At 46.6% G+C, this 10244-nt stretch overlaps 1 protein-coding gene across 1 annotated transcript; it reads right to left on the bottom strand.

Moving 5' to 3' along the window:
- Window positions 1-7262: 7262 nt before the first annotated feature.
- On the bottom strand, window positions 7263-9666 carry SOX17 (SRY-box transcription factor 17). The gene is made up of 2 exons (XM_025871537.2): window positions 9176-9666; window positions 7263-8547 (listed from the first exon to the last, which is right to left on the bottom strand). The coding sequence occupies exons 1-2, from the start codon at window positions 9480-9482 to the stop codon at window positions 7634-7636; spliced, it is 1221 nt and encodes a 406-aa protein (XP_025727322.1). The 5' UTR covers window positions 9483-9666; the 3' UTR covers window positions 7263-7633.
- Between the last annotated feature and the right edge of the window lie 578 nt (window positions 9667-10244).

Here is a 10244-nt window from a genome sequence, read left to right as displayed (position 1 = left end):
AAAGGAAAAGAGAAAAGAATCTTTACCAATGCCCACTTTTGCAGAAGAGAGGAGTATAGCTGGGAGGGAGCATCAATATCCTCACCTTTCACAGTGGGGAGTAAAGAATTCCCCGCCTTTGTGAGAGTGTGTAATCCTAGTACTTTAAAAGGCAATGGCAATCAATAGAAGAAATGGAAATAAGGGTATAATTACGTTCGGTGGATAGAGGAAATGCTTAGCTATTAGAGTAGGAAGTTAGTGTCTAAAACTGATAAGCACAGAATGAGTTGAGCAGGCGCATTAATTGATTAACCTCCAGAGGAAGAGTTATTAACGTCTGTAGATAACACTTAGTAGAACCTCCCTCCCCCAAAAGGATAGGTTGACTGTGGAATTGGGGCTAGGGAAAGATGGAATCTTTCTACAGCTCTGTTTATGTTATTAGCCCATCTATAATGTTGCTCTTTTTTTAAATTTTTTATTGTTATGTTAATCACCATATATTACATCATTTGTTTTTGATGTAGTGTTCCATGATTCATTGTTTGTTCATAACACCCAGTGCTCCATGCAGAATGTGCCCTCTTTAATACCCATCACCAGGCTAACCCATCCCCCCACCCCCCAATGTTGCTCTTTTGTAAGCAAGTGCATCATTAAAATTTTTAAATTATTTTAAATGAATAAATAAAAACTACACTTTCTATACTCACAATCTCTTTACTGAAACTACAAACTCGTAGTTTTTTTTTTCTTATTTCTCTCTCTTATAATCTCACTAAGCCTTTTTCAGTTTAATGTTTTTGGTCTGTGTGTGTGCATCTGCAAGCCCTACTAATGTTTTCAAACATCCAAATGGATTTATTAAAATAAACAGAAAAATCCACTACCTAGGGAACAGCTATAAAATTGTTCATTCATTTCAAGGATGTCAGAATTTTGTTCTCTTCATTCCCTCTACCATAGCCCTGAGGAAAGAACTTCTGAGGACTGAGTGATTCACAAACCTGAGTATCAAGTTTCAGGGTTACTTGGAACTGCCGGAAGTGAGAATTTATTTCTCAATTTGCTGTCCTTCCCCATACCAGTCTGCTTATTCACCCTCAAGAATTCCAACTCTGTTCAGTCCTAAAAAAGAAAATACATGCAAATATGATTCAGTACTTGACAAACTATGATTGGTAGGAAGAAGGCTAGCCTGAATGATGAATGTTAGCAGACTTGATATTGCATTCAGTATGTCCTAATTACCCGTCCCTTGATAAAGACCTTGAGATTTTCATGTGAAATGGGAATTTATATGAATCAAAGTGACAATTATTCCTATTCTCATTTTATAATCAAATAGGCTGAGCTGTCCAAAGTTCAGAGTAAAACATAGATGATCTGTGTTTCCAGCTAATATGGACAGTCTTAAAAGGCTGTAAAATTCTCATTCCACTAATCAAAGCACCAGGGGAGGCGAGTTCCTGTTGTCTTCTCTTTTCCAAAGGAATAATGAAATTAAATTCTTCAACTCTGCTGGGATAGATAAAGATACACAAAATCCAAAGTTAAAGAAGGGCAGAGAGAGGAGAGAGCATTTTCTATGACACTAAAGCAATCCTTTTAGCGCAATCTCATTTGGTCCCTACAGTAATCCAGTGAGGAAAACAGGGCTATTATCATCTTTCCTATTTTTTTTTTCAGTTGAGCAGACTGGAGTGCAGAAAAAAATTAGTGACTTCTCCAAACTCACCAAGCTAAGTTACTGAACCAGATGAACTTATGACTCAAAATGCAAAGACTTCTTTTAGAACACTGACCTTCTCTACTCTTTGCTCCAGAATATCTTATTCTCTTGTGTTCTTAAATTTGAAGTTCAAACACATTTTTCAGGAGAAAGGAGTTTAGCCACTGGTGACTATAGGAGAGAGGCAAAGCAGGAACTCCTGAATTCTTCATGAATCCCCAGTGGAAAATTAAGGTGCAAACTAACAAACATGTACTCGGGTGATTTTCTGAGTACTTACGAGGTGCCTGGTCAGGTGATGCAAAGTGAAAACCTACAGTCTTTGCCCCAGGAGCTCTCCTGGTAGTCAGAAGAATCAGGCAGACCAGAAAACTGCTCAGCCTACTGCAAGCTTGCCACAATTCTTCTTTTCCTTGCCTAACAAGAGATCAGGTTTAAGGGAGGGCACTGATTCCCAGCAAAGTGAGCATTGACCATGACCCTGGAAAAGGCTGGGTCTACAACATATCTACTGCTATTTGTGCTCATCTGCCTTTTTGAGCAACATCAGTTTGGGGACTATTTATTATGAGTTCAACTTTGGCAAAGTTTTTAAGACTTTGGTTAAAGTGGAAACAAGACCCTCCAAGCTAAAATGTCTTTAGCAAGAATAAGATGTTTAAAAGTTGTTGTTGTTTTTTTTTTATTAAGCCAAATTGTTGTTTGGACCTGAGCTGTAGAGAAAGTTATATTGAAGAACATCATGGTTATCATAGCAAAAACTTATTTAGCATTTGCTGTATACTGTATGCTGTATATTAAGCAATCTTATACTGCACTAAGAAATACTATTACACTATTTAAATACTGTTTTATACTGCCTTAAGAATTTTTAATATCCAGAATCTTGAATAAAGCCAGTGGTGAGGTTTCTGTGTTTGTGCAAGGGGGACAGTGCAAATTGAACTGTTGATTCACATAAAGCTGCCTAATAATTTAGAAGCAAGCACGCAACAATTTTCTCATTAGAAGGAAGAGAGGGGTGGGTGTTACAGTGGAAAATTAAAGAGACACAGCTGGTTCCCAGGCCAGAGGCCCTGAAGAAATGCTTTGTCTGCCACAGGCTCATCATGTGGAGGAACAAGAATCAAACATCCCTCATCCTACTCCGGATGGAGATGGGTAGGGACATAAATACCACTTTTCTTCAGATGAGTATTCTGGACTCAGAGGGAAGCACCTTGTAAGCAGGAAGAATAAATTTATGCTGAAATAATGGGTGTAAAATCTCTCTCACTGTCCAGTATTGTCAAAACAAATCAAAGGGGAATGGGGGGGGACGGGAATGTTGAACATCTATTATATGACAGGCACAATTCTGAGTATTAAAAACAAAATGAAATGGGACATTTTAAAATGTTAGAGATCATACTCTGGTTTCTCTTCAGATCACATAAATCTTTCACCTTTTACTAAAATGTTACAGATGATACATTTTCGTTCATAGCACCCCAGTCCATCTGTTCTGAATTCCTTTTGCGTCTATGTGCTTTTCCTGATATCAGCCAGCTGGTAAAGAACAAGCCAATGTCTTTTGCGGTGTGATTCAAATGAAAGGTACAATAATCCTCAGAGGTAAGAATAATAAGTGAAAGATATAGTTTCATTGTGATATCATCTATTAGCTGCTTGTAAAAGTAACAAGTTTATTTGTAATTTATTACACCCACCGTGGTAGCTTTAATAGAGATGCAGTCAGTGTCTTTATGAAAGAAAATATCCTCCTACTTTCTATCTGGGTCTCTCAAAGGTGTGTAGACTCTTCTGTCATCAAGTCAGGATATCCCAGTCCATTCCTACCTCCTGACACACTTCTAAAGTACTCAGGGGCCAGGGTGGGGTGTGAGTGTTGGAGGCAAGCAATGTATCCTTTATGTATTTGCTTCCAAAATTAAGTAGTAAAAAACTGAGACAAATTTAATATTTCTTTACAAACCAGTTACTAGCTGTCACCTGTGGTCACTTCACTGAGTTGGCTGAGGAAAGAGGGCTGTATGCATTTGGGGATAACACAGAGTTGTCCAAGTTTTACATTCTGTCCCTCACTTTAACACTATATTGGTGGGTGCCTCGGTGGCTCAGTCGGTTAAGCATCTGACTTCCGCTCAGGTCATGATCTCGGGGTTCTGCGATCCAGGATCAAGACTGGCTGTCATTGGGCTCCCTGCTCAGTGGGGAGTCTGCTTCTCCCTCTGCCCCTCCCCTTGGCTCGTTCTCTCTCTCTCTCTCTCTCTCAAATAAATAAAAAATAAAATCTTAAAAAAAATCTAAAATTATATTGGTGTCTCTGACAGGCCCCAATGCTCTTTTCTTGGTTTTTCCACCAGTGCCCACATCCCTATAGTTAAAAATAAGAAAGGGTTATTTAAGGATAACATCTGTTTCAATAACCTGTTGCTGTGTAACAAAGCTCCCCCAAAACTGTTGCTCATAAAAACCATTCTTTAAAAATCTTTTAAAAAATTTTAAATAAACAAATAAAAATCTTTGCCACCTGCGCATTGCCCGAGTTCATATGGATATTTATTCTTCTAGCCTCTGTTGATTTAAAAGTGGCTGATGGCTGGGAGATGGAGTCAGCTCTCAGTAAGGCTGAGCTCTCTAACTTTGCAGGGAGTCACAGGGCCTCTCCTCTCCATGCAGTCTTTCCAAAAGTGGTCTCATCACCCTGGTAATTGCTCAGTAGCTCAGAGCTCCCAGGAGTACAAGGAAGAACCTGCTAGGCCATCTTAATGGTTTTTACCCCAGCTGACACTGCATCACTTCTGGTCCATTCTCTTGGGTTAGAGTAGCAAGACCAACCCAGATCACACAAGGAATTTATACAAGGATATAAATGCCCAAGATATGGTCCATGGGGGCCAACCCTGAGGACTCACTCCTGCCACCCCAAATGCACAAAGGCGAAAATCATATGTTCACCTTGACAGCGCATCAGGGGTTTCCTTTATACTTTGAGAAAGGGACGTACCACTCCCCATGTTCCTTGATTTCCATGTCTCAGGAAGGCAGAACTCAGTAAAATGAGAGACTTCTTGATGTGTTCCTTTGTGTTTTCCAATATAGGGAAACTGCTTTTGGTTCGATGCTGCAGCGCCAAGCTTTCCAACGAAGCTTTACCATCACAGCTTCTAAACCTGAGGGTTTCAGATTCCCACACCCCTTGGATGGGTTGCCAGGGGTCATGAATTGCCTAAAATTATGTCTAAAATTGTGTGTGTGTGTGTGTGTGTGTGTGTGTGTGTGTGTGCATGCGTGCGTGCATGAGTGCACTCTCGGGGAGAGGCTTTCTGGCTTTCCTCAGACCATCATCTAAGGTGAATTCAAATTAGCAAGACCTCAGAGTGTTTACAACTTCGGGGGCGCAGCTCTGCATTTTTACCTCCTGACTTACTTCTCAGTAAGGGAAAAGCAATGTGTCTTTTATGTATTTGTTTCTACAGTAAAACAAAAAGCGGTCTCTAGCTGCCACCTGAGACAACTTCATCGGAGTCTGCCCGAGAAAAGAGAAGGAATGGGCTGGATGCCTGTACCAAGAATTACTGTGAGCACTAATTCTCCTTGGTCGGGGTTAAAGGCCCTGGAATTGCCTAAAATTTTTTAGCTCTTACTATTTTCCACCTGTACCTGGTGAATAGTTAAGAATGTAACTTAACAGGACTTTTGATTCTCTGCCCCCAACCCCACCTAGCACTCTACTTTTCTCCTTTCCTCTTTTCCCTCTTTATCTTTTTATTTTGTAAGATGTAGCAGCCAAGGGTACAATTTAGTCTTCTTGCGCCACGTATGTGCCAAATGCCTAGTGTGATCTCAACTGGAGACATGGCCTTGAACCTGAGCAAGTGAGGCCCCTCTGCTCACTTTATCTGCTAGGAACTCGGGACATCCTGGGGAAGGAACTCAGACTGGAAGCAGAACCTGTCTAGGGGCAGAGGAATAAAGAATGTGGAAAGGGTAGAGTACTAGAGACAAGTAAACTGGATTAGGTGGTAGATATAACCCAGGAGTGAACTTCAGAATTTCAAATTTTAAATGTAACCTCTGTTATGCCCAAAAAATAGACTTGCCTTTCCTTACTGAAAATTTCTGTCCCAAACATTTCCTAGCATCCAGGGACCCCCTCTGAAAAACACACCTTGCCATTTCCCAAGAGAATCAGCCAAGCATTTCAGCTCAGATATCCGTCTTCAAGATAAATGCTTTAAGCTATTCTCCTACCCTTCCCTTTTCTCTATAGCATTTATCAGTACAGAGAATTATATAGTTTCTCACCACCAGCATGCCAGTTCTTCCAGTGCCCACAAATATACCCTGGCACGAAGGAAAAGTGATTAAATATGTTTTAAGAACTTGTAGGGGCGCCTGGCTGGCTCAGTCAGTGGAGCATGGAGCTCTTGATCTTGGGGTTGCAGGTTCAAGCCCCACATTGGGTGTAGAGATTACTTAAAAATAAAATCTTAAAAAAAAGTATTAAGAACTTTTAACGCCAAGCTTTCACCACATAGGTGGCAGGTGATGGCTCCGGTACCTCCTTCCTCACTTGCAAAAGGGGGAAAAAACGGCACCTCAACTCACAGGCTTGATCAGGCTCAAACTTGGTACAGAATGACCTTGACCCAAACACCTGGCACTGGAAATGCCCGTTACTAGTCATCTGTATCCATTATGTCTCAATCTGCAAAATCTGATGGATAGGTCCACAGCAGTTACTGCTGCAGCACACAGCAGGGGCTAACTCCTCACTTTTACAGGCCTGTGACTCTGTTTCTTCCCTACAAGGGTAAAATAGTCTGTGATACCCTGGGGCTGTAGCTTTAGTTGCACTTCCAAAGAACACTAGCTACAAATCTTCACTGGGACTCTCCAGAGCTTAAGAACTGCTCATTTCAGAAAATGCAATGCACCAGGTATGCAGTTTATAGGAGAGCATCCTATTAAATTACAGATGCTGAGTTTCATTCAAAGTTAAGGTCACAATGCACATTTTCTTTTGATTTGTTCCTATGACTCCTTCAAATTATTTTTAACCCTGCAACACTATTTCCCAAGGTGTAGACATGCGAGGACTGGCAAACTCAGTGTTGAGAGTGTACAGACTCTTGATGAAATGGAAACAAAGGAAAATCCAAACACCTCCTTAGACCGCTCTCAAGATTCAAACTAGAAAACCCAAATTCCTTGGATGTTCTCCTCTGGTGGGAGGGATATACTAAAATTGAAAATACTTAGTGTTAAGATTAACCATTACTTTTTAGAAACCAAGATCACTGAAATGTATAACATAGGCTCATCCGAGGTTTTTTTACCTAGCAAAAAACAAAACCTTAGATATCTTAACGTTCATTTTTAGGTTTTAGCCTTGAATTATTTAGTTCTACCAATATAAAAGAATGAGAAATCTGCAGCAACTATATATTAAATATCATTAAAATGATTCCAATGCTACCAATACTTAACATTCATCTTAAAAATTGGCTTTTGTAACAGAGGCACTAGTAGAGTGAAAAAGTAGGATTCCAGATTTTATTTTTTTAAAGATCGAGAAAACACACCCAGGACAAAATTGTTTTTGATCAATAAATTTTCAGAAAATGGAGCATGTTATTCTGGGACACATTCAAAACTGGTAAGCTTGAACTGGGAAATGGGGTTTTGACAACACAACTGTGGGAAACAAGTATCTGAACAAATCTTAAAACCACCTCACATTTTCCTCCCCCCACTGTTCAAGTGGCAGACAAAATAAATTACCATAAATTATATGCCTAGGCAACTTAAAAACAAAACGAAACAACATGAGGCTGAGGATTTCCTTAGCCCCTCCGGGAAGTGTGTAACACTGTGCTTCTGGCCCGCAGGCTGGATCGGATCGGGGACCTGTCAAACGTCAGGATAGTTGCAGTAATATACCGCAGAGCTGGCGTCGGACACCACCGAGGAAATGGCCCCGTGGCTGTCTGGGAGATTCACACTAGAGTCATGTCCCTGGTAAGGGAGACCCATCTCGGGCTTGCACACAAAGTGTAGATACTGTTCAAATTCCGTGCGGTCCACCTCCCCGAGGAGCTCGGCGGGCTGGTTTGGGTCCGCGCCGTCCCGGCAGGGCAGGGCCTCGGGAGGGGGCGACGGCTGCCCCGGGCCGGGTGGGTGCTGCTGCGGCGGCATAGAGAAGCCGCGCCCGCCACCCGCCGCCGGCGAGCTAATCGCGTTGTAGTACAGCTGCAGGGCGCTGGAGGGCGCCACGTGGCCCGGCATTGCTGGGCCCGCCTGCTCCAGGCCGAGCCGGGAGTGCATGGGGCCGACGGGCGGCTCCGGTGGCCCCGCGTAGTCCGAGGCCTGCGGATAGCTGTAGGGGCCGGCCGCCGGACAGTCCCCGGGCAGCGGCGCGGCGAAGAAGGCGGGATCCGGCTCCACGCCGTCCAGCGGGGACGTGTCCGGCGTGGGCAGCGGGTAGCCGTCGAGCGGGGGTGCGCCCAGTCCCTGGCAGTCGCGGTAGTGGCCGCCCATGTGCGGGGGCAGCAGCGGCGGGCCCGCCGGGAAGCCCTGCTCCGGGAAGGGCAGGCCCAGGCCGTCCATGGCCACGCGGCCGCCCTCGGGGCCCAGCGTGGCGGGCTGTGGCTCGGCGAGGCCGTGCAGGAAGCCGCCCTCCACCCGCTTCAGTCGCTTCACCTGCTTGCGCCTCCGCGGCCGGTACTTGTAGTTGGGGTGGTCCTGCATGTGCTGCACGCGCAGCCGCTCAGCCTCCTCCACGAAGGGCCGCTTCTCCGCCAGGGTCAGTGCTTTCCACGACTTGCCTGCATGGGCGTAGGAAGGTGGAGAGAGGCGCCGGGCTTACTTTCCGAACTCCCGCTCCCAGGCCCCAGGGCCCCACCTGGCCCTACCTCTCCCCTCCGACCTTTATTGAGCAACTAGAGGGAGGGAAGAGGTCAAGTTAAAGAGTGAAAGGCTGCGACTCCAGAGGCCGAGCGGAGTCCAAACACTTGGGGAAGACTGGACATCTTGGGTCCTCTTAAGGGCAACCGTCCCTTCTTTTAGCCTACAAGAAGCGGCTTCCCAGCTCACTCATTCCCGGCCTTTCAGGAATTGAAAATGTCCCCTACTCGGAGAAGGAGTGGGGGAACGGGCAGGTCCAAACCCGCCTGGTTCCCGGCATACCTTCGAGTGGCCCAGACCGGCGGGGAAGCCACCTCCCCAGAGCCGTTGTAGCCGCGCCCCGGGTCACCCGGGTTACACGGGCACCGACGACCCAGACCATTTGGAGAGTCGGGAGAGGGCATGCGGAAGGGGAACCGAGGGCCACAGGGAAGGACCCTGGAGGCACCACACCACTGGCCTCGAGCGCAAGGCACGCACCCACCCCTCTCAGGCTCAAGGAAGCGGCTCCGCGATTCGCACCGCCTTGGGTCGCGAGCTCGGACTCACCCAACATCTTGCTCAACTCGGCGTTGTGCAGGTCCGGGTTCTGCTGCGCCAGACGCTTGCGCTCATCCTTAGCCCACACCATGAAGGCGTTCATCGGCCGCCGGATGCGAGACTCGCCCTTGGCGCGGCCCGCAGCCCCCGCCGGCGCCCCGCTGCTCGCCGCCGCCTCGCCCTTCACCTTCATGTCCCCGAGGGGGCTCAACGACTCGGCCCAGGGACAGGGGCCCAGCCCGGCCATCACCGCGGGCAGCGCGCTGCGGGTCTGGCTCTGGTCGTCACTGGCGTACCCCGCATCCGGGCTGCTCATGGCGCTCCAGCCCTGCCCCGCGCCCCACAACCCTCCGCCGGACACACCGCCTCCCCCGACCCGGGGGAGGGGGTGGGAGCGAGGGACGGAGAAGCCCCGTGGGCTGCCCAAGTCTCCCGGGCCCGACCCCACTGCCGACGTCCCTCGCCAGTCCGAGCCCACCGCGCAACCAGCGTCCCCGCCGGCCCAGTGACACTGCGGGCGCCCCGGGCCGCAGGCCCTTTTCTGCACTGATGTGGCCAATAGAGTGGTGGGGGCGGGCCGGGCGAGCGTCCTTAGGCCCACGCCCAGCCAGCCGCCCGAGTCCCAAGCCTTAGTTCAACCCCACGCCCGCCCTTTCCCCTCCCCCGGCCCCGCGCCCAAGGCTACACCTGCCCCCGGAAAAACTGGCTGAAGCCGGGCTCTGGCGCCACGTTCCCTCCGACCCGGCAAGGGGGACTCCTGAGAAACCTTCTGGAATATTGACTGTACCCTGGATAAAAGTACTTGGCCACGATAGTTCAGATGAACACACTAAGCATACTCTTTTTTCCCCCTTAAATATGATACTTCTATAATTTGGGTTACTATGCAGCTATTTAAAAAGAATAAATCTATGTATCTATATACCATATTCAGAAAGATTTTTATATTAAGTGGAAAGAGTCAGTTAACATTTGAGCATACACTTTATTATGGGAGCTAAGGATTTCAGTGTGCGGGGGGCGACCTATCTTCAGGGAACCCCATGGGTGTCTTCTTGAAATGTGTTTTATTAAATGC

Source organism: Callorhinus ursinus, unplaced genomic scaffold (assembly GCF_003265705.2).
Source record: "Callorhinus ursinus isolate GAN/ISIS: 27379988/994484 unplaced genomic scaffold, GSC_fseal_2.0 scaffold5, whole genome shotgun sequence".
Classification (NCBI taxonomy): domain Eukaryota; kingdom Metazoa; phylum Chordata; class Mammalia; order Carnivora; family Otariidae; genus Callorhinus; species Callorhinus ursinus.
Note: the sequence above shows the minus strand (reverse complement) of the source record. Positions and strands in the feature narration are given on the sequence as shown.

Coding starts and splice junctions, on each gene's coding strand:
- SOX17 (XM_025871537.2), bottom strand. CDS start 9,482: ATGAGCAGCCCGGATGCGGGGTACGCCAGTGACGACCAGAGCCAGACC. Junction 8,548..9,175: donor CGAGTTGAGCAAGATGTTGG/GTGAGTCCGAGC, acceptor ACGCCCATGCAG/GCAAGTCGTGGAAAGCACTG.